General features: G+C 39.1%; 1 protein-coding gene across 3 annotated transcripts in view; it reads right to left on the bottom strand.

Annotated features, from left to right (window-relative positions):
- The window catches only part of LRRC2 (leucine rich repeat containing 2), a 70,725-nt gene that overhangs the window by 29,955 nt on the left and 15,468 nt on the right, over positions 1 to 25,302 (bottom strand). For 2 of the 3 annotated variants that reach the window (XM_015849336.2, XM_015849337.1), the window contains exons 3-4: positions 13,930 to 14,140; positions 263 to 419 (exon numbers count right to left, since the gene is read on the bottom strand). In XM_015849336.2, the coding sequence (XP_015704822.1) occupies positions 263 to 419; positions 13,930 to 14,140 (368 nt within the window). Of the gene's footprint in view, positions 1 to 262; positions 420 to 13,929; positions 14,141 to 19,859; positions 20,022 to 25,302 lie in introns of those variants that run through there. The other variant, XM_015849338.1, reaches the window with a different exon arrangement.

Below are 25,302 nucleotides of genomic sequence, written 5' to 3'. Positions count from 1 at the left end.
CTAAACCCATCCAATTCACCAACTATAGCTACAACCTACTAGCTATAAAAATTTAGATACCATTATTCACTGGAGGAAAAAAAAAAAAGAAAAAAAAAAAAAAAAAAAAAAAAAAAAAAAAAAAAAAAAAAGAAAAAAGAAAAAAAGAAAAAAAAAATGTGAGATTACCATTAAATTTGTAAGAACATCCATGAATGCTCATTTTCCTGAATTTATTTAGATAGAACACATACAAATAACTGAATAATTTGAACCAACATACCAATTTCCACTGGGAGGTGGTTGATTTGATTTTTTGGTAACTCCAGAACTCTCAAATCTTGAAACAAAGCAATGTAGTTTGGAACTGTTTGAATCAATGTATTGCTTACATGCCATTCTCTCAGATAGGTATGATCTTTCAGAGACTCTGGGAAATCCTGTAAATTAAATAAAATTATATAAATAGAAATCAAGATAGAATTTTGTTCAACCATGATTCTACATAAGATGGAAAGAGCTTTTATGGCCAAAGCTCAAAATTTTGCCTTAATTACCATGATGCAGAGCAGCAGTTTGCCAGATCCTCACAGGACCTGTTTTCATTTGAAGCACTGCAGCTATCTGTTAGCATATAGTCATTTTTTTAACTGCCAATGTAAACATTTTGCTCTAAAGCTGAAACCTATCTGAAGTACTCACTTGCTTGGTGTTTCCCATACCATCTCCTTTTCCAGCTTGAGGACTTTTCTAAAACACATTTTAGTGCTTAAATTCACATACCACGCTACAGTCAAATGCATCACAGGAAGAGAAGAGTGGATGTATGGAGAATATCTAAGTGGCTTTTGCCACCAAAACAAAAAGCGTGACTGTGTTTTTAATATCTGCCCAAGGACTAAATTTGTGTGCCAAGAGGAAACACAATTAAGGGAACAACAGTGTTTCAGATAGGATATGCACATATTGCTTTTGTTTTGTTTTGTTTATTCATAAGAAGAATAAAAATACTCAGCATTTATATCAGTCCATAATTGCAAGTAGTTCTTTTTTTAGTCATGCAAATTTTTTTCTTTAAAATTTTGAGGATTGTTTCAAATACACAGCAATTAAGTTTGCTTATGAGTAATTTTCATGCAATATTTTACTTGTCCAAAATCTCCTGTCTATTACAGTTTCACAAACTGAGGTTTTCAAAGCCCTTAGTTCTTTAAATATATTTACATATATATATATATATATATATTTCATTGGTATTCAGTTTAGATGTACATAATTTTGATATATGTCATCAAATTCCTTGAACTTGAATCAGGTAAAAATCAGTTCATATAGTTGATGGCCAGATTGTTTAAACTCAGCTCTGTAAACTAGCACATAATTTACCAGTTTATATCTGGAATATATAATTTGAATGAGATGCTATTTCTGACTTCATTACATAAGAAGAGAAGTAACATTTTATTATTTTGTATTTTATATCTTACAATATTTTTAGCTGTGCATGAAGTATTGTACAACATTTATTTCCTTCCAAGTCTCCTAGATCCCCAAAGACTTTAAGAGAGGTGATGCATTTCAAATTTTTCATTTGCTTTGATTTTTAACTCTGGATTTGGAAGACTGCTCCTTAACTTGTAGCTAAATTAGAACTTCTAATTAGTTAAATTTACACTTGACTGTTAATCACTATTTGCTTTTAGTTTAGTTATTTTTATATTAAATGTCAGTACTTTTCAAATATACACATGCAGACACTCAGCCTATCTATTCAGCTCTGCTTTGCTACCTTTCCTTTGATGTTTGATATGGTTTATTTCATTTCTTTCTTCACTTTCCCACTACATTTAATTGCATTATAATCTATCTTATATATCTGTATGTTTATGGCAGTTAAAAAAATTAAATGCCTGAAATGCCTTAAGGGAAGTAATGAGAAATCTCTCCATCTTTCTGGTGTGAATTACTGCTACTACACCTTCAGTCTGCCTACTTTTTTCTGCAGCAAAATAAAATAAATAAATAAATATCATAAGTAAATTCTGTTAGTATTGTTTTTCCCACCCCCACAGAACTGAAAATGCATCACATAGGGAACAGTATTTATCTGGAGTGTATAAGATACTACTGTAAGCAAGAATACCAGTTCATCAAGAAATGAAATGCACAGCATTAATACAGAAGAGAAAAATGTCTTTGTGAAACAGACATCATTTGAAAATTTATTTCTACTGTTATGCTATAGTCTAGGTTTGTCTTGGTTTATTTCACTGATCCATGATTTCTTTTTCCCTTGTTATCAAAACAGACTGTCTCCAGCTCCAGTCAGATGCAGCATGGAGCAATGGTGAACACTTGCCCTTGTTAAGCAAATAAACTTGTTCTCCCAGAATGAAGGGGATATCCCACAAATTTCTTGATACATTTTAAATATATTACAAAGCAAAAATCACTCTCAGATAAAAGTCAAACTGACCAGCTTCTTCATGACTTCAGGATTAAAAAAAAAAAAAAAGCAACCAAAATATTTTAAAGTTCATTATTAACTTTTAAAAATGCTTTAAAAAGTTATATCATTATTAGTCATTGTTAAAATAGCATCAGGATATTCTTGTGCAACTATTTACACAAATTCAGGCATAGCACTCAAGGAATGGAACCAGATTTCATTATTCTACCAGTTGTCCAGACTTATTTTCTATCTTCAGATTATTTTTTTAAATAATTTTCAAGGAAGAATTTCTTTACTGTCAGAGTGATTAAACACTGGAAGACGCTATCTAGAGAGGTTGTGAAGGCTCCTTCTCTGGAGATACTCAAGATCTGCCTGGATACCAACCTGTACAGTCTTCTGTAGGGGACATGTTTTATCAGGATTTTGAACTAGATAACCCCTAGATGTCTCTTCCAACCCCCACAATTCTGCGATATTAGATAGGGTTGAGCACTACAATTTGCAGAAGCTTTATGTCTGCTTTACCCTCTGATTCTCTTGTGTTCTTTTGTAATTCTCTGCTGCCATGCTAAAGCTGGCAGCCTGCTGATAAATTACACCTCAAAGACTGACGCTTGGATGATAGCCAGGCTTTTAAACAGCAAAACAATACCTCCAAGTACTTTCATTTGGAGAAAAACAGTGTTAAAAGAGAATTTACTTGCTAGATACGAGTCTGAATTAAAAATGTGATCAAATTATTCAGCTCTGAAAAGTTTATGTTCCTTTTCTATTCCTAGCCCTAACATCTTTTCTATCATTGACCAAAACAAAATTTTGAGTATGTATCTCTCTCATCTTTTTAGCATCTTTGGATCATTGGTCCCAAAACTGGATTAAGCATTTTGTAAGTTTCAGGGGGAAAACCTTCTGTGGAAGTGAAAAAACTAAAAGAGACATTTTGACTGTCCGTTCAGTTCAGTGATTCTACTCAATTTCTATGGTTCATACGTCGCTATTGCTAGCATCTGGAAATAACAAGTGGAAATTACCTCTTCCCAGTGAAAAGAGAGTGCATGACAGATAACATTGGCAGGAAAAAACAAATATATATATAAATGTAATAATTAATCTGCTGTCGTTTTCTGAGAATAAATTATATGAGGAAGGTCACAATTGACTAGTAAAGAATTTTCCATCACTCATTCATCAGCTTTTTGTGCATATTTCAGTTGTTTAAATCTGTGGATCCAGATGATTTGCTGAGGGAAAGCAGAATAACCAAGTGCAGTTGTGCTTTTTATTTGGGTGAATAACATCTAATTTACTTGTCATAACTAACATCAAAAACTCAAAAAATTACTTTTCCTGAACATTTTCTGAAAATCATTTTAAAGTTACTGATCTACTAAAAAATGAATATACCTTAGTTAGAAGCAGAAATCAAACACACAGTTAAATTCATTGAAAAATTAATACAAACATTCATGGCATTATTTTCTAATTTTCATTCAGCTATAATGGCAGTGCTGTTTTTCTGAATAAATTGTTTAATTCAGTAGATATATGTTTACATACACAAAGGATCTCAAGTGTTTCATTAATTATCTATCATTCTCTCCTATGCAGCTAATTCAAACACACAATTCAAGAGTACAGAATCCCTAAAGAGCTCCTCTCTATAGTGGGTTTGCCTGAAAAACTGTTAGAGAAATAAGGAGTGTTTCTGAAACTACCTCTGCAATCTTGAGTTACTTGTAGAACAGTACTTTTCTCATGATGACAGGTCTCAGGGCTATAGTAAGCACAAGAGGAAAGAGAAGAGAAAAACCTATCTGACTTCATTCATACTATCCAATTATAAGACTAGCCTGTTTGTTATTTTAAAATCTTTTCTTTGCTACTTCCTTGCATCAACAGCTAAATACAAATACTAATCACTACTCCCATCTTGCCAAGATGCACCATTTGAGACACAAAGATTTGGTTGGTATATTGAAGAGGAGATACAGGTCACTGAACCTTATGGATGCTGTCACAGAGACTCTTCAAGGTGGAGTCATGACAAGGGTAAAGCTATCTCATTACTGCAGTTATCAACCAAAATTCATAGCCCAAAGCTACCCATTCTGAAGCAGCACAGCCAAACTAATAGTCAATTTACTCTAAAATTCAGAGAGACTCACTGAGTCTAATTTACACAGGAGTGAAGGTTTGATATCGGTATTGCTCATAGTATTTTTGCTTAGAAGATTTCCAATGCAATCGTACTCTAGAAATAAAACTATAGTGACTTGAGACATCGACTGGCTCAAATTGCATATCTCAAAAATTAGCCTAAAAGTGAAGCATCATTAGTAAGAATTTGTTCCACAAAGAAATGTGGATCTGCATATATAGAATACATTTCCTTGCAATTCACATACTGTAAAATCAAGTACTACCCTATTTATCTAGAAGTCTGTGCCTACTTATTTGACTTCATATTCATTGTATGAATAATTGTCTCAGAGACAACTAATTACTTTTTAATTTAAATGAACAGCAAGCCTCCACTTAGTTAAAATACCGTATCATTTCCATAACATTTAAGAAGTGGAACAGAGGTGGAACTGATATCCTGAAGGAAGGAATTCCCTTTAGGAATTCAAATTGTGTGATTTACTCTGAATTCATCTACTACTAATCTTCTCCAAAGAAGATCCAAGGTATTTTCTTAAGACGACTCTCCAGATGATTTTCAAAATACTTGTACCCATTATTGAGCTTGTACTCAACAATGCTGAATCACTGAGTCACACCTACTGCCACACTGCATGCACCTAAAGCATGAGATAGTAAGCAGCATCTTTGTCGTAACATTTTCACCAGCTATATAGGTTGTGGTGAAAGTAATGCCTCCTATTTATTTCCATGAAAACTACAATGGATACAAAGAGCATGATAACATAACTTGATAGAACAAATTCTCAGCTACAAAACACTGTTTTTGAACATTTTTGCCAGCAATGAACAAGAGACTCCATGCCACATTTGGAAAAATCCGCTCCAGCAGAAGTGATGCACCATTTCACAGCCTCTATTACAGCACTGTTGCTAGAAAAATATTTCCCCTGCAGTCCAAATTTCATCAGCCCAAACAGATGGAAGTCAGAAGGTGCCAAATCCAAACAATGCAGTAAGTGTGGTAGGACAGTCTTGCCAAGATTAGGAAGGTGCTCTATGGTCTCCAGACTGATGTAGGGTCTAGCTGGTTTGGCTGGAAGTGTGAGCCTTCAGCTTAGTCAGTGTTGCGATGTATTTGTCAGCATTATAGTTTGTCCAGGTTCCAGGAAGGATCACACTTTCCTATTCCAAAACGCAGTGAACATCACTTTATCCACTTAAATCTGCATCTTGAACATTTTCTTTGATGGACAATGCACACTCCTGTTGATTCTGGCTTACAGTGATAACACCACGACTCTTCAGCAGTAATGGCATAATCCAAAAAATTGTCACCTTTGGCCTTGTACAGGTTCAATAGGTCCTGACAAGCTCGCATACAGTGTTCTTTCTCTTCCTACATGAGCATTTGTGGGACCCACTTGGCACAAAATTTGCAGTATTCTAATGTTGCCACCATTATTTCCAATGCACTGAAGCCAATATTCAGCTCCATATACAGTTTCCTGATCATAATCCATCAATTTGCATGGATGAGCTGATTGAGACACTTCATTTCATGGTGTGACAGCTGTGCATGGCCATCCTGAACATGGCTTCTCTTTTGTGTCCCCTTCACCACTGCTGAAATATACCACCCAGTGTCTCTCTGTGATACATCCACTGTTTGGTCTCCAATAATCAGCAAGCATGGAGTGTCAGTGAGTGCAATTTTTTTCAGCATGAAGGAATTCAGTTCCACACCTTTGCTTCATACACTTCCATGTCAGATGTCATTGTGTCAGATAGCCCTTCTGCTGCCATCTGTCACACAGTAACAACATGTAATGGAATACTGGTGGGAAGATTTGACCTCTAGTGCCATACTACCTTCTGTTTCCGATGTCACTGGCCAACATAACAAAACAGGAGGCACTACATTTGGAGAAGCCCTCATAGAAAACATGCGCACTGATGAATATCCAGTAAAAGCTATTGTTCTAATTTATGAATTTGACTTTGAAAATCATTCCATTAGATATTTTGTGTGCTCTTCTCATTTGCTGTTGAAGTTTTCAGAGAGACTTTACCGGGAGACCTCAAAGGAAACAGCAAAGCTATTTTCTTCTCGCAAAATCCCTATTGCTGGCAATTATTGTTCTGTGAGACTTAACTTTACAGCATTCAGAAAGAAAATTCGTACACTCCAGAGGCAAGCCAGTTCCCAAAATTATGTTGGTAAGTCAAAGCAACAATATACAGTTTGATATGTCTGCTGTCTGGAGGAGATATTGCTGCTTCATTAATAAAAGTAGAAATTTAATAGGAATACTTACTAGCTAAAAAGGAAGGAGAAAGAGGATTCAGCATGTAGTTCCCAAATGGACACTGAGCAGGGCTTTTCTGTTTACCACTGCCAAATTAAGATACCCAACAAGTAACGAAACCAGTTATGTGCTTGTAAGACTATACAGGCAACTCCGCTTTTGATACATTCTAGTTTCTGAGTGCCTAAGTTTCCAGAACTTAGTGATGAATTTATGTGCAAAATCTGTAACAAAAACTAGAATGTAATTGATACTACCACTCCTGGCTAAATAAAATACAAGTTGTTTGTAAAACAAATTGACATGTTTACATACATATTTACTTAGAAGTTCTCAATCAGTACAGCTTTGGTTGCATAGACTGTAAAATCATTTTCCATACCTGCCATTTCTTGTAATAGAGTAATAGAGAAAAATAGTGCTGTGTCTGATTCTGTCTTTGGTTTGGGCAAATAATAATAATAATCAAATTTTTATAAACTTTCGACAAGGCAAATCATACTTGAATGCCATGAAAAACATTAAATTACATAAGTTTGATTTTTGCCTCCTAATGTAAACCATGTTCAATATGGCAGAGAAAAATGTTAACTATTTGGTAAAATCAAGAAAGCAAGAGAAAGTTTTTAGCATTTTTCCTCTCCTTCATGTAATATATATATATATTGCAGTTAAGTGAGTGATACGAAACTACACAGCTTTAACATCACTGTCAGTATCCAAGGTCTTGAAAACTAAGACATGACAGTTCTCCAGCAGCTAATACCACCACATGAATGACTGGCATCACCTGAAGAAATGTTCTCCTTGCTAGAACTAGATGGGAACTAGAACTTTCACTTTTTGTTTGTTCAGAAGAGGACTGGAATCAGAATGGAAACCAAAAAAATACCATTGTATCCAAGTGCGGGACAAAATTGTATTTCAGGTCAACCAAAAGAATTGCTTCAATAACATTTACTGGCCTGTGGAGAGTGTTTATGCAGAATGGCTTCATGAGAAAGGACATTAAGAGATTCCACTAGTTAAATTGTAAAAGAATGAACGTGATTAAAGACAAAGACGGTTTATCCTAGGGACGATCACGGGCTAGGCAGCTGAGAAGAAATCAGTATGTGAAAAGACAGGGTATGTAGCTAAAGAAGAAATATGTATCTAGAGGCAAGGACGGCCTAAGGGAAAAGCAAGATGTGTAGCAAGGTGTAGACAAAGCTGCAAAGAAAAAGTATCCATAAGACTAACCACAAAGGTCAGATGAAGTAATGCCTAAATTCACCAATCCTGAGCTTTACTTTTGCAATATGCATGAGCTTATTACTGATTGTATAAATGAGATGCTGTAACACCTAATAAAACCGAGGCTTGTTGACCATGAATAGCATGAGAACTTGTCTCCCGCGGTACTTCCAACAAATGGTGACCCTCGACGTGATAAGGAAAAAAAGGGTGCCACGGGTGAAGAACTGCGTTGGGTTCGGGTCCGGATTTCGCAGCTCGACGGACGACGAAAGAGCTAAAATTGGAGCTCGCGTCTCGAGTGAACCACATAGGTGGGCTCGACCGATACGTGCTGCCGAAGCCCTTGGAGGGCTGCAGACCGGTACGACGCTGAGTAAAAATGGACAGGCACGCAGCATATAATTTATTTTCCGCTTTTCTTAAGGCGAGACAGTTTTTAGGGGGTAGACCTTGGAAAAGGAACTCCCTAAGTTATTAGTGTATGGGTATGCTAAAGGGTTATTTCAGAATCCGCATTTAGTGTATGATCTTGCTGAGTGGCGTAAATTTGGGGATACAATTTTTCAGGGAATGATAGATGGGGAGAAAATGGTAAAAAATGGTGGCGTGTTGTTTATAATGATTTGTTGCAATATCAGGCAGAAAAGGAAGCGGTAGAGAAAGCTAGTGCTGCGCAGGGAGGAATAAGAATTATAATGAATGGTCAGATTGCCCGGGGCCCCCTGCAGTGTCCACCGTAAAGTTGCCGCCGGCCGCCGAGCCTGAGTTGCCAGTGGCTGTGGAGCCGAGTGCCCCGTCTCCGTCTCCCTGCACGTCTGTATCAGACGAGCCGCCTGCATCGACCATGGCGCTACAGCCGGCCCCCTCGACCCCCCTTTGCAATGAGCCGCTCCCTGGGGCACAGAGTGACCTGGCGGAGGCCGTCGCGCGGGAGCGGGGGGGGGCTTGGGCTGCGCTGGCGCGGGCTTGTTTAGAGGCGGGAGACGGTGAGGCGTTGGAAGCGGTGCCACAGATGGTGCTGTCGGTGGGGTATTCGCCTGATCCTGCAGGCGGGATACAGGCTGTTATCAGTGCTTTAGATTGGAAGTTGTTGTTACAATTGCGGTCTACGGTCAGTCAGTTTGGAGTAAAAAGTGAGCCAGCGAGACAGATACTGGATTATATCTGGAGTACTCAGGTTTTGTTGCCATCTGATTGTCGGGCTATAGCTAGGTTGATTTTTTCGCAGCACCAACAACTGCTATTTAATGCTTATTGGGAAGAGATGTGCCAACAGAGAGTTGCGATAGTTAGGCAGCCCGGAGATCCCTTGTATAATGTCACCGTTGAAGAACTTTTAGGGGTGGGTCCTTTCATCCGGACGGAGGCCCAGGCTTTATTAGGACCAGTTAAATGTAGGGAGTCAATGTATCTGGCCAGGCAGGCTGTGGATAAGATCAAGGCACCAGGTGGGTTGTCGTCTTATATGGGAATCCAGCAAGGAAGAAATGAGGATTTTGGGTGTTTCTAGATAAGGTAGCTGGAGCCATAGAGAAGGCTGGAGTACCAGAGTACATGAGGGAAATAATGCTAAACATTGTGCACTTCAGAATTGTAATGCTACAGCTCGTGGCATTCTAAGTACTTTGAGGAGTAACTGGACAATAGAGGAGGCGTTAGACAGACTATCGAGCGTGCCCACGGGGGCTCAGGCTTTCATAGTTGAGGCTATTAAAGAGCTAGGGGCAGGATTAAAGGCACAGGCTGAGGCTTCTCAGAATCAAGTGTTAGCAGCCCTTGCACCCCTCCAAGCTGCAGTCGCTACAAGCCCACGCTCGCAGATCAGCTCCCTCATGAAATGTTTCCGTTGTGAAAAAACACTGGCCACATCCGTCACGAGTGCCAAGCCACTGGGATTTGGCGCAACAGTGTCAATCCAACACCCACAACGCTGCTGTATGCTATAGGAAGTCGGGAAACGTGAGAAGCAGCGCACGAAAGAACAGCGGCCGCGCTCCGATACAAGCTGCCGTTCCCAGCCAGCGGCCGCCTGCCCCCCCGCACACGTCGCTCGCCGCGTTGTCGGTCTCTACAGCACCCCCGCCCTCTGCTTCGCCCACGTCGTTCTCTGCACCTCGCCATGCCGCCCCTCCCTCGTCCTGCGCGGCTGTGTCTCTGCAGCCCGTGTGTAACGTGGTTAAAGACACGGATGGACTGAAACCAGGGGATCGTTATGACCCAGGTCCAGTAGATCCAGAAAGAGAATCGGACGCATTTCCTCCTGATGATACTTTGAAGGAAGCAGGAATGACAAATTTCCCTACAGCGTACTGTGATGTCTTAGAGCAATGCAGAGAAGAAACAATATTAAGGGGTGATGCTGACACGTTGCAGACCTTTCCTAATCAGGTCCCCCGTTTGGAATCTCTGCCTTATGAGGCAGTGAAGGAGCTAAGGGAGTCAGTGAGAACATTCGGAGTTCAGTCAGCCTTTACATACAATCTTTTGGTTACAAACAGTGACACTTACGCTATGACCCTCACGATTGGAAAACTGTGTTAGGAATGATCCTCTCTCCTATGCAATACACCGTGTTTGTGACTGAATATCAGCTACATAATTTGACTGATAGCTCTTTGCCTCAGACTCGGACAAATCCATGTGGCACAGCCCCTCTTCAACTGTGTCAGACAAATGTCACTCACATTCCTGAATTTGGCCGTGTAAAATATGCACATGTAACAATAGATATTCATTCTTCTTACATATTTGCTACAGCACATACAGGTGAACTCAGTCATGACACCCGTAAACACTGGTTATCTGCTTATGCTGCTATGGGAATCCTACATACTACAAAAACAGAATAATGGGCCATGCATATACCTCTAGGGCCACTCAAACTTTCCTCCAAGAAGGGTGTGTTAAACATACTACAGCCATTGCTCATTCTCCCACTGAACAAGCTATCACTGATCACATTTATCAAACATTGAAAATCCATCTTATTATTAAACAAAAAGGGGGAATATGGGAGACACACTAAGAAATATTATGCAAGGTTTTGCTTGTGCTTTGATTGAAAGCTTTTGAATCATGTTCATAGAGATACAGCTTATGTGGATCGTCATTTTGAGGCTTCCCCAGTGCTAAAGGAACAGCCTATGGTTAATGTTTGGAATATGGCCACAGGACTTTGGGACTGTCCTCTACTACTGACAACTTGGGGTTGTGAATATGCTCATATTCCACAGGGACTGGCCCTGTGTGGTTCCAGCATGATATGTTCGGAACTCATCTGAAGGCAGAAAATAGCATCCGCCTTTATAGTAATTGTGATTGTGTGTTTCTTACTTAGTGGTATTGCTTTGTAACTTGCCTGTGTTATAGATAATATTACTATAAATAGTTTGACATAGTGTGTGATTTTCTGTTTTACCAATGCAGTCTCAAGATTTAGAGTTTAAGGCATTAGCTAGGATGTTGTGTGCTTCTTCTATTTTAGTAATAGATCAGATGTGTATTAAACAGGATTTGATGTAATCAATGCTAGAATCTACAGGAATAGATCTTTTAATGTTTTAGTACTGTTTGGTTATGATATTATTAGCCTATTAATTAGCTTTTCTTAATTTGCAAAGACAAAACCTGGAAAAGGAATCCAGGCAAAAGAGATGACCCTGTATCATAGAACGGATACCTCTTTTACATCCATTAATTGGGATCTGAAAATATAACCATGCATCATTTTAGACAAAAGTGCACGCTAATTTGATGGTTTATTCTGTTTTCCAAGCAGGTGTTCCACTTGGGCTCTATATCACGCACTGGCCATGCGGATGTGGTGTACAACTGGAAGAAATCTTCAGACCCTGAATGCAGGAGAGAATCTGTGATGGATGAGAGAGGAAATGTGCACCTTGAAGCAGGGACGCCCTGCTGGCACTACCTGTCCACATCCACCACCAACATGGTTTGCTGTTTCTCAAGGGTCAATAAGTATTAATGCCCCTAGTGATACTCTAGTACATTTGTCCTCTAAAATTGGTTCTATTTGACATGCTACTTCATAAAATTGCACAATCATTAATCAATTATTAGCCCGGATAACTCAGTTGGTAGAGCATGGTTATGAACATCTTAAAAGCATTTATTGCACAAATTTTAGTGGTCATTAAAATCAATATATCAGAGTATATGAAAATTGAAGACTTTTCCTGATCAGTTACAGATTACCCTCACGGATTTATTTTCAGGTTGCAGAAACTTAGGTTGCAGTACAAACATGTTTGTTCTTTTTAGTAGGTTTAACAGTAATGTTGTTGTGTTGTATTTGACTTGTCTCTTTTTTCACTTTTAGAGTATTGTCAATCGAGGTCTTGATTGAGTTATAATAGTTATGTTATTAATTTAAGTAGTGTTGTTACTCTATAGGCAGAATCTTGGAATTGTTGTAATACAAGAAGAATTTTATGGAGCAGCAGCCATGGATCGAGATAAGGAGTTCACAGAGCAGCAACTATGGAGCAGGATAAAACTACATGAGAACTAATTGAACAATTGAACTGAATTGCTTGTTAAATATGATTAATCGGTCGTTGAACTGAGCCTTTTCATTTTAAAAGAAAACGGGGGAAATGTGGAGAGTGTTTATGCCAGAATGGCTTCATGAGAAAGGACATGAAGAGATTCCACTAGTTAAATTGTAAAAGAATGAACGTGATTAAAGACAAAGACGGTTTAATCCTAGGGACGATCACGGGCTAGGCAGCTGAGAAGAAATCAGTATGTTGAAAAGACAGGGTATGTAGCTAAAGAAGAAATATGTATCTAGAGGCAAGGACGGCCTAAGGGAAAAGCAAGATGTGTAGCAAGGTGTAGACAGAGCTGCAAAGAAAAAGTATCCATAAGACTAACCACAAAGGTCAGATGAAGTAATGTCTAATTCACCAATCCTGAGCTTTACTTTTGCAATATGCATGAACTTATTACTGATTGTATAAATGAGATGCTGTAACACCTAAATAAACGACGGCCTTGTTGACCATGATAGCATGAGACTTGTCTCCCGCGGTTACTTCCAACACTGGCCTTACTGACAGATGCTTTAATTTGCACTTTTCATTATGAAAAATTGAAAATAATTGTTTCAGAATTATAAACCTAAGAAAAATCCAATTTCCAATTTTTCTGTCTCCTTAATAATGTAGTGTGTATGTTAAGTAAAGTTCAGTCAAATCCTTAACAACTCCAGAGAACTTCAGGCAAACTCTAACTCCCCTTTTCCTGAATTTCAAACTAGCACTAAACCAGAACTCATTTTTAAGTTTGTACTTCACATAATACTTAACAAAAAGAAATAAATTCTTTTTACAACAAGACCATTGTGTATTGACTCTAGTATTAGTTTTTATTAGGAGACAGCTTGAAAAAAAAATAAAAAAGGTTATGGCATTAGAGCAAGAAAACAGATTTTCAACTAGTAGAAGACAAAAATAATTCAACAAAGCTGAATATTATTTTCACTTCTTTCCATTCACTAGGAAACTACAGAGGAAGTTACCTTATTGCAATGTGACTGCTCACTTCCACAATTTCTGAGAGAACTAGACTTCGTATTTCAGTAGAAAATTTAAAATAAGCATATTTGAAAGCTAAACTGCTTGTACACTGTGACATAGGAAGTATTTTTGTCAGACCTTAACACAGTGAAATTGTGCCATTATAACATGCACTAGCAATGAAGACACATTTGGAAGCATTAGAAGTTGCAGTGCCAAGCTACTTAAACTCTCTAATAACAAAAACGTTTGCCATTATATTTACCATCCACTGCTCTCCTGAAAGCTGAAAAATAAATTTGTTTCTCTCCTTATTTGTTTCATCTGACAGAGTAAGTCTCTTCTGCAGTTGAGGAGTCCTTCCATATGTGTCCAAGATTTTCTCATCAATATCCACAAAGCCATTCTTGAGGTACTTTGATTGGGGAATGCCTTTCTTTCGGCACTCCAGTATGAAATTCCATTCCAGCTTTATCCTGAAATAGTGCCAGAAAGCATTTATGAGAATCATCTTTTTTTGCATAAGAAACTCACAAAAAATTAATCACGCCCCTAAGGTATTTAGAAAAATAAATGCATTCTTGGAGTCATGCTTAGATTTTCCAGGCTGACACAGATTTCAGATAGTAAGGAATTAACATAGTTACACAGTGACTTCATGGGAATTACAGAGATGTAAAGACTGAGTCCATTGTCACAGAACTCAGTGTGAAATATGAAATATGAAATTAAATAAAGACATGATAGGAAAAACATTCTTAGAGAACAAGTAACGAGTTATGTTCATACAAAAACAAGAACCTGCTAATATATGCAAAATCCACAGTTAAAAAAAAAAAAAAAAGAAAAGAAAGCATTCTAATAATATTCTCTTTCTCCTGCTCTTTGCTGTTCAACTATAATGATCCACTTCCACTTTTTAAACATTTTCTTCCAACATCATCTCAGGAGTGAAAAGGAAGGGTCAGAGTTATTACATGCCTATTAATCTCAGTTCAAACGTCATTGTAACTTTAGGCTCAACTCCAGGACAAAGTTTTAACTTAACAATTTCATATAACTAGGCAGTGTGAAAAGATTATGCTTTATATTAAGAGAGATTTATTTCAGCTTAGTCAACTAAGAAATAGGCTGATTAACGGAAGTAAACCTTCTCTATGCAAAAGTAAAACTCTGCAGAGCCCTTTGTGCCATAAATCTTTTCTCACATATTGAATGCTAGATTCTTGTTATATGATCTCCACCTTCTGGCAGAAATTTTAAGCCAAAAATTTGAGGAAAACTGACAAGTGCGGGTGGGCATAAAAGATGACGAAAAAGTTCCCCTTAGAGAAAATCGTGAATGGCATGTCCTAGAAAGAGAATCAGAAGTTCGTAAAGTTTAAGCAGGAAGAAACAAAACCTATAAATGTATTCTCAGTTAAGCATGAGATTTTCTCTAAAATGCTAAACTGTTGAAGCAATGCCAAATGAGCCAGAATATCTGCTTTTAAATTGTGTACGAGGAATCAGTTACAAAAATAAATACAAGAACTATCTTGAAAACACGGTGAAAATACACAATTTTGGGGCACCCTTAAGTGGGCTAAGAAACATAAGAGCAAAGCATATTTTCAGGAATATGATGCTGTACACTGAAAGTCATATTTAACATATAACTTTAATATAAAAATAAACATATAAGAATCAGTACTGATTGCTTAAATAGAAAGAGTATTACTGAAACAACATTAAAGTGCCTAGTGCAAATTACTGAAAAATTAGGGGGTGCTGGAATGAGCTGAAGACAGAAAGCACAGAAACAGTAGGAGAATTCTGGTATCCACCTGCACACAACACACTGACACAATGCAGGCACTTTCTTTATCACACAGATAAAGAACAGAACAGCTAATCTGAGAGACCACAAAAGACATGATTTGGTTTCAAGCAAAGCATCCCAAACATGGATCATCAGAGAACTACAGAACACTTCTGTAATAACAACCACAAATATTCTTATGCAAAATCATTATAAAGAAAAAATATGGGGGGAAAAAAAAAAAAAAAAGTTGTTTACAAATACCTAAGATAAACTACAGGCAGTACCAAAGTTCATTAATATTGTAGCTCACTGGTTGAAGCACTGCCAGACTGCAGAAAAGACAGAAAACTCAGAGTAAGTACATTCAAATGACGGGATCGTTTTTTCCTTTTATCTCTGAAACCAGAGAAAAGGTAAAAGAGAAAATAGCATTTTTGTTTAAATAAAGAAATGGAAAGGAAGTAGAACTCCAACAAAATAAATGCAAAAATACAAAAAGACAAATTAGGTCACAAAGTGACAAACAAACATATACAGATAAATAGAAAAATAATTTCTAGCATATCAGAAGCAGAAAGTCTCTCAGAAAGATGGTGGGAGCAATAACATCAATATATGAAAGAAAAAGTAAATACTTTAAGAATTCTGTGATTCTGTAAAAGGAGTTTTTAAGAGAGCAGGTTGTTAAGAAAGCTGCAGAACAGTTAAACTCACCCTTGGCTTCAGTATTCTTTAGTGAGATCAGTATGCTCTTTACAAGTAAAAATCTGGATAACTTTTAAAGTGTCAGCAGAAGAGCTTGAGAATTAAAAATAAATGAAGTTACCTTCATTTATAGAGATATATATATCATTTATAGAAATATATATATATATATAGCAAATATCACAGCTTCTATAAGTGCCTAATTGTGAACCGCTTCATGTAGCACAGTGGTCTGTAAATGAGTAAAGAAGAAAAAGTGGCCAATCAAAAAATGCACCTCCTAGAACATTTCTGCTCAGGAAGTCACAAAAGGAGAACTGATGTTGCCAGCATACTCAAGAAAGAGTCCAAAACCAACCAACAGCATCTAAAAATCTTTTCCTAAGATACTTGACGTGACAATAGAAAATGGGCTAAAGCAGAGACAGTTGGTTAACCCACTTTGCAATCCTCCAAAAAGCTGCATCTTTTACCTATAATTACAGAAGGACATACTCCCAAGTATGCAATTGCACTAGGAAGCCCTACCAAAGAATATTCCCTTCGGCTTCAGCCTGGAAGAGCTCAGCCGGATTTTTCTTATCAGGAGATATGAGAGTTGAAACACCTCTTTTAGATGTTCTGATATGATAGCCAATTCAATATTAATGTTGATCTTGCCTACTTAGTCATTTGAATCTCAGAGATCACTAATAACATAGAAAGTAGACAATGTGATAACAAGAATTCAAAAGGAAAAGCTAATACATAACATTTTCATATAAGAAAAAAAAAATAAGCCTTAAATGCCTACTCATTATTTTACCAAGAAAAATTCTACTGTACACACCTAATTGACTATAAAATATCTCTAATACTGTGTAAGATGGGAGGAAGGTGAAGTGTGAAGAAAAAAATGCTGCATTAAATCCTTTAGGAAGAAAACAAACAAAAACAAAAGACAAACAAAAGAAAAGGAATCTGAACCATTAAATGGAAGAAACTTAAAAGAGCCCAAACTCTGGCATTCTTCTTCTCTAAAATCTTCTACATAATCCCAGCTTTATATACAACTGCTCATTCTCACATCCTCCTCCAGTCCATCATGCAGATTTTCAATCCATCTGTGTAGTTTAACACTGAAGTACTAAGCTCTACTCTCTACTAAATTCCTTTATTTTCAACAAAAGAATCTTTGAACCAAGAAATTTAATATTTTATTTCATTGCAAAATTCAACACACTGAAAAAATGTATTTTCAAGACACTTTTCTAATATTCATTGATCTTCACTTGTGCAATAAATGGCTGACCTATTTCTTAAGAATATAAATTCTAAGACTGATAGAAAACATATCAATCAGAAAGAAAAGGTCAAAAAGTCTAAGACTGGACAAAAAGTAAGGCACTGAGCAGCTGTACTGCCCCTCAGTGCCAGATGTGCCAGGTAGACATTAGGAATAGAAACATAGATTGCTTAGATCTAAGACTTTACCCTCTCACAATGGATTCTACAGGAAAGGGTGAAAAGAGAACTATGTTAAATATGAAATAATATGCTGTTCTCTGACACTTTATTAGTAACACATAGAAAATATAAAACTCAGAAGAAAATTATACAATGATAGACAAAAAATAAAATGCACATAAAAAATACTGTTAATCAAATCAGTTGGTAAAATGATTTGATTTTGATCTCAGGCAAAAGATAGGTGTCAAAAACTGAATATGGTGAGGAAATGGAGATTTTGGAAAGGGTCCAGAGGAGGGCCACAAAGATTATCAGGGGGCTGGAGCACCTCCCCTATGAGGACAGGCTGAGGGAGTTGGGTTTGTTCAGCCTGGAGAAGAGAAAGTTGCGGGGTGACCTCATTGCAGCCTTTCAGTACCTGAAGGGAACTTACTCCCAGGAGGGGAGTAAACTCTTCGAAAGGGCTGATAATAGCAGGACTAGGGGAAATGGTTTTAAGTTGAAGGAGGGAAGATTTAGGTTGGATGTTAGGGGAAAGTTCTTTACTAGAAGGGTGGTTAGGTCCTGGAACAGGCTGCCCAGTGAGGTTGTGGATGCCCCGTCCTTGGGGGTGTTCAAGACCGGGTTGGACAGGGCCCTGGGCAACCTGATCTAGTAAAGGTGTATGTTTGGTGGCCCTGCTAGGCAGGGGGGTTGGAACTACATGATCTTTGAGGTCCCTTCCAACCCGGGTAATTCTGTGATTCTGTGATTCTGTGTGATTCTGTAATATATATATATAAACACATAAAAAATCAGCTCTTAGCTATACTAATATTCTTCTAGAGAAATTATGCTTCACATCATGGCACTTTAATGGTTACAGATATCCCAGGACCACACAAGTGAGATAGCTGCAAAATTACAGCTCTCCTGAAGTTTAGGGCTTCTTATTACAATAAGAAAAAAGAGTAATAAACTATTTTTGTCTTCCTCCAGAGCTTAACTACTGTCGTCAGGTTTTTTTTTTGTTGTTTTTTTTTTTTTGTTTGTTTTTTTAAAAAAGCCTGTTTATTGTGAATGTTGATCAAGTAGTTAAGAAAGCCCTATTTCAGTGGGAGTATGCACATGCACATACAGAATATCTTTTCTGGAGTTAAGATCCGGCTGTCATCTAGCTCATCTGGCTACTTCAGTATGTCAACAGTCATGAAACTGTCTGACTATGTGTAACAAGGTCTTGTGTTTTTATGATTTTTGTTGTCAATATTCCACATCAGAACATCATGCAGAACAGTGGCAGTTAAAGATTTAATCTTGTTACTGCCTTTTTGGGCATTTTCGGTTCCCAGAGGGGAGGAGAGAGGCAGCATCTGGAGGATTTGGCATGAAGGAGAAGTGAGGTGGAGCTCTGGACTGGACCCCAGTCAGCTTTGCCTCTGGCCATCTCAGCTCACCGTGGAGAAAAGCATGTGCTTCCCTTGTGCTATCATGGTTTGACTCATACTTGGGGTGCTCTTGTCTCTCCCATTTTGTTTAATTCAGTTAAATTTAATAAATTACTATTCTTCCTGGATCGTTGCCATTGTGTTTTCTCTTTGTTAAAACTATCTATCTGCTAGCTCTCTACCCTTACCTCTTTCCCAGAGCAAGCAGTCCAGGGCCAGCCAGGTCACGCAGTAGACAGTTAGTACCCCTTCCTTTTTTTTCCTTCACTCCTTTGCCTCTCCATTTTTTCTTTTCCTGGGGCCTGTGCCCCCATGTCATGGACTTATATCTAGGGATAACCCCATGACAATTATTGGTGAAGGATGCGGGCAACTATGGGTGTCTACTTCATTTTAAGAGCATTGTATAGAGGACTAAGGACCATGATGTCCCTTGGAACATGCTGGTTTCTTTTTAAGTTCATCATGTTCAGTGTCTGATGGAGACACCTGCCTGGTCACTGTACATCCCGGCTAATTATGCATGGTTGAGGTGCCAGCTTAGATACCGTACTACCTGATATATTCTCTGCAATACTAATTTACATTATGCAGAAAAAGCTTTCCCCAAAACCAGAGAATGTGGAGTGGCAGGGAATAGGGAAAGGTCTAAGAAAAAGATTAGAAGCTTGGGGACCTCTGGTGTCATGGGATTTTACTCTTGAACACCTGTGGGACCCTGAGAAACTTAGCAAGTATTTGAATAAGGGATGGTGCAGCTTAGAAAGATTTGAGGAGGAATGGCTTATTTGGGGCTCGGCTTGTGCTTACCGTGCTCTATATAATACCATTCTGGAGAGAGAGAAATTCCAAACTGAGATCCGAACCAAAAGGGGAAAATTCCAAGTCAGTTTTGATCAATCACAGGAGGCACCAGTATCAGCGTCAGTTGCCCCTGTAGAAGGCCAGAAATGGAAATGGGTATCCTCACGTCTAGAATGGAAAGAAGAAGCAGAGGAAATAGAGGAAGATTGAGATGACAGGCCCTCCTCAAGACCAGCACCACCAAAAAAGGCAAGGGAGAAAACTGAGAGACATGAAGGAGAGCAATAAGGAGGGAGTCACTGTTACCACTGTACACTGATCCCTGAAAATGACTGGAATCCTGGGCACAGGAAAGGAGTTTATGTGTTGCCCAAATGAAACTGTTGTCGCCTGGTTGCTTCAGTATTGGGATATCGAGGACAGTAACGTGTCCCTAAAAAGTAATGAAGCTCGCCAACTAGGAAACATCACCTGAGACTTAGCTGTTGACAGAGGGATTAGCAGATGTCTGGACAGAGTCATCACCCTCTGGGAAAGAATGTTATTAGCTGTGAAGGAAAGATTTCTTTTCAAAGTTGAGCTGGAGCCTGGGCTGAGAAGATGGAATACTGTTGAGAAAGGCATCCAGTATTTGAGAGAAACAGCCATAGTGGAAATGCTGTATGATCCTACATTTGTTCCTAATGATCCACACCAAGACCATGATCCTGAGAGGGTGATGAGTATACCCAAAATTTGGCAAAAGCTCAGAAGAACAGCACCGAAAAGGTACTCAGTTTTACTGGTAGCACCAACAATAGATACTAAGACCTTAAAAGAACACCACCAGTTTTGAACTGATTCTTACACTTTGGAACTTTGAACAAAAATTAACACTACCCCATGCTTCCATTTTCAGCCATCTACCAAATGACAGAAAGACTAGATAAAATGGAGAAGAGACAGGATGGCGTGCTGGAGGAATTGTCCCTAGCAATTAATCATGATGAACCCATGGCAGTATCAGAAACACCCAATGATGACCAGGATGATCAAAAGAATCTGGTAAAGGAGCTGGTCAAACTGATTAAAGTCTCAGCTATCAAAGGCAAACGCCCCCTTGTTTGAGCAAATGACCACAGCAAATTTATGTCTTCTCATTCTGCCCTGTGGTTCTACTTACGTGAGTGTAGAGAGGACATGAAGAAGTGGCATGACAAACCCACTCCTGCACTATGAGGATGGGTGAGAGAACTACTAAGGAGATCAACCACCACTGAAGTTACTCCCATTACTTCAGCTAACAAACAGAGAGGCCCCACCCTCAGCCAGGGAAAGGAAAGGGGATAATAATATTGGACTGTGTGGATTTAAAGAACCACAAGAATATAATGTACTGGTGGACACTGGTGCCCAGTGCACTCTCATGCCCTCAAGTTATAAAGGGACAGAATTTATTTATATTTCTGGAGTGACTGGGGGCTCTCAGGAATTGCCTGCGTTAGAGGTAGAAATAAGCCTCACCGGAAAAAAGGCTGGCACAAGTATCCTATAGTGACTGAACAGGGGGCTCCATGCATACTCAGTATAAATCATCTTGGAAGGGAGTATTTCAAGGATCCCAAGGGATACCAGTGGGCTTTTGGAATAGCTGCTGTAGATACAGACAACATTAAGCAACTGTCCATCCTGTTTGGCCTGTCAGAAGACCTGTCTGTTGTGGAGTTACTACAGGTAAAAGAACAACAGGTACCAACCGCTAGGAAAATGGTGCACAGGCAGCAGTACTGCACCAACAGGGATGCCTTGCACCCCATTTACAAGCTGATTCGTCAGCTAGAGAGTCAGGGAGTGATCAGCAGAACCTGCTCACTATTTGACAGTCCCATATGGCTAGTGCATAAAGCCAGTGGAGAACGGAGGCTGATGGTAGATTACCACAGCTTGAATGAGGTCACACCCCCACTGAGTGCTGATTGCCAGATATGTTAGAACTCCAGTATGAACTGGAGTCAAAAACAGCCAAATTGTATGCCACCACTGACACTGCCAATGCATTCTTCTTCATTCCGTTGGCCACAGAAGGCAGGCAGTTTGCTTTTACTTTGAGGGGTGTTTGGTACACATGGAACCATTTGCCCCAGTGGTGGAAACACAGCCCAACCATTTGCCATGGACTGATCCACACTGGAACAGAGCAGTGCTCCCAAGCACCTGCAGTCCATTGTTTACATTGTTGTATTGCAGAGGAAATCTTTAAGAAAGGAGAGCAAATAATTCAAGTTATTCTGCATGCCAGTTTCACAATTAAGCAAAACAAAATGAAGGGACCCTCCCAGGATATTCAGTTCCTAGGAGTAAAATGGCAAGATGGGCATCATCACATCCCATCAACACTATGTCTCCATCCACAAGCAACAAACGCACACAGACACTTCTGGGTGTAGTGGGCTTTTGGAGGATGCACATCTCAAACTACAGCCTCATAGTGCACCCCCTCTATCATACACTCTATCAGGTGTATGAGTACACAGACCCTACATGAGTCTACTACATAGGCTCAATGAGGAGCATTTCCCAGGTTAACACTGCAGTGGGCAATGCAGTAACTGTGTCTGAGACTTTGCTGAGGCCAATTTGGCTTTGGTGGACTATCACTGCTGCTGTGGTGCTGGGATGCAGTATACAGAGAGTACTTTTGAGGGAAGTAGCCTCTGTCAACTAAACATACCATGAATTGGTTCAGGCCTGCCAAGATGTTTGGCCGGATGCAGACAAAACCTTTTTTTGTAGGCTGATCTGTGCTATCTACTTCTGAATCCTTTGTTCCTGTTGTCCATGTCATCACAAATGTGCCCAGGAGTGGGGCTACTGAACAACAGCAAAATAGCCATCAGGTAGACTGAGCTGCCAGAATTGAGGTGGCTCAAATAGACCTGGATTGGTAGAACAAGAGTGAGTTATTTCTAGCTCTGTGGGCCCGTGAGACCTCAGGCAATCAAGGAAGAGAAGTGACGTGTAAATGGGCTAGAGACGGAGGGGTAGACTTAGCCATGCACCCTATTACACAGGTTATTCACAACTGTGACACGTGCTATAATTAAATAAGCTAAGAGGATGAAACCTCTCTGGGGGGAAGGGCAATGAAAAAAGTATAAATATGGGGAGGTGCAGCAGACTGATTATATCACCTTGCCACAGTCTCGCAGTGGTAAGCGTTACGTGCTTACCATGGTGGAGGCAACCACTGGGTAGCTTGAAACATACGCAGTACCCCATGCTACCACCAGAAACACCATATCAGGTCTGGGGAAGTAAATCCTGTGGCGACCTGGCACCCCAGAAAGAATTGAGTCCAATAATGGGACTCATTTCAAAAATTCACTTGTGGATATTTGGGCCAGAGAACATGGCATTGAGTGGATTTATCATATCCCCTACCATACACCAGCCACCAGTAAGATCAAATGCTACAACGGGTTGTTAAAAGCCATGTTGAAAGCAATGGGTGCCAAAACATTTAAGCACTAGGAGATGCATTTGGCAGAAGCCACCTGGCTGGTCAAAACCAGAGGGTCGATCAATCAAGAGGGGCCTACACGATCCAGCTCCTACATACTCTAGAGGGTAACAAGGGCCCTGTGGTGCATGTAAAAAGTATGTTGGGAAAAACGGTTTGGGTCCTTCCAGCTTCTGGAAAGGGCAAGCCTCTCTGTGGAACTGTTTTTGCACAGAGACCTGGGTGCATTTGGTAGGTGATGGAGAAAAATGGGGACGTCCCGTGTGTACCACAAGGGAATTTGATGCTGGGGAAGTGCAGTCAGTGTATGTATGTATGCATATAGATACATGTCATTTATATTAGTCAAAAAAGACATATGTTTCATATCTACATAAAACATTAGTATGAGTTTCAAAGTAATCCCAGTAACTAGAGAATAACTGGATTTGTTTGAATGGTTCTTCCTTCTACAATTACTCACTGCTCAATGTCAGCATAGGAAGTCCTGAGGAAAAAAAACTAATCATCCTAAGTGAAGAAATGAAGTTTCATTAAATAGCAGTCTTTCTTCTGCACCAGGATGGAAGGAGTAGATGTAACACTACACGGCACCAGTTTAGTGCTACTCAGTGATATTTAAATCAGAATCACTAGCCATGTAGGATTATTAAATAATTACAGAAATTTTATATGAGCAGCACAGTTAAACTGGAGCTAATATTACTGACAGATGAGTAACATTTCGCTCAGTTTCAAGCGGACTAATTTAATTTCAGTCCTTCTGCCAGACTCTTCCGTAGTTTGTTAGGGATTGTGGTTGAGCAGCAACTTATATCTTTCGATTCACTTGCAAGCATTATATTAAATGTAAGGTTTGTATGCATAAGCGCATAAGAAAAATAACAAATGATATAGTGGAATCATTGAATCATTAAGACTGGAAAAGACCACCAAGATCATCTGGTCCAACCATCAACTGAACACCACCGTACCACTAATCATGCTCTTCAGTGCAACATCTTCACAATTCATGAACACCTCCAGGGAGAGGGTGACTTCACCACCTCCCCAGGCAGCATTTTCCAATGCCTCACCTTTCTGAGAGCAAATGTTTCCTAATATCCAAGCTGAACCTTCTCTGACACAGCTTAAGGCCATTACCTCTTGTCCTATGGTGAGGCAAATACCCATCCCTCCACGGTCCCTTTTCAGGTTGTTTCAGGGAGCACTAAGGTTTCCCCTGAGATGCTTCTCTAGACTACACAATCCCAGTCTCCTTCACTGCTTCTAAAAAGACTCATGTTCCAGCCTCTTCGCCAGCTTCATTACCCTTCTCTGGACACACTCCAGGGCCACAGCAACTTTCTTGAAGTGAGGGGCCCAAAACCGAATACAGCACTCAAGGTACAGAGTCACTAGTGCCAAGTACAGAGGGAAAATCACCTCTCTAGTCAATGCTGACTACACTATTTCTGATACAAGCCAGAATGCCATTAGCTTTCTTGGCCACTTGGGCACACTGCTGGCTCATGTTCAGCAGCTCGTCAACCAGCACGCCCAGATTCTTTTCCACCGTGCAGCTTTTCAGCCACTCTGACCTAAACATGTAGGGATGGATGCATGCTGAGCTACTCCCAACTTGTTACTTCTAATTCATGCTTGGGATTAAGCACTCCCAGCTTGATTTTCAGTCCACCTTACTAAAAATTTCTGAACTGAGTATTGAGAAAGGAAATAAATAAAGATAAAAAACCTTTAGCTCAGGTACAAATAAAAGACTGAAATTGGTTTTCAGAGAGATAGAGAGAGAGGGGAATAAGCCAGTATATTTATATCTGAAAGTTTTCTTTTGACTTTACATTCAAGGAGTGCATAGTTCAGAAAAGTTAACAAGCATGTGTAACTTGTCAGAACTTAAGAGGAAATTCTGGAGAGAAGACGCACTGGAGGAAGAGGCTGAACAAACTG

This window comes from Coturnix japonica, chromosome Z (assembly GCF_001577835.2).
Source record: "Coturnix japonica isolate 7356 chromosome Z, Coturnix japonica 2.1, whole genome shotgun sequence".
NCBI classification, from domain to species: domain Eukaryota; kingdom Metazoa; phylum Chordata; class Aves; order Galliformes; family Phasianidae; genus Coturnix; species Coturnix japonica.
The sequence above is the reverse complement of the archived record's forward strand: the minus strand, read 5'-3'. Positions and strand labels throughout refer to the sequence as shown.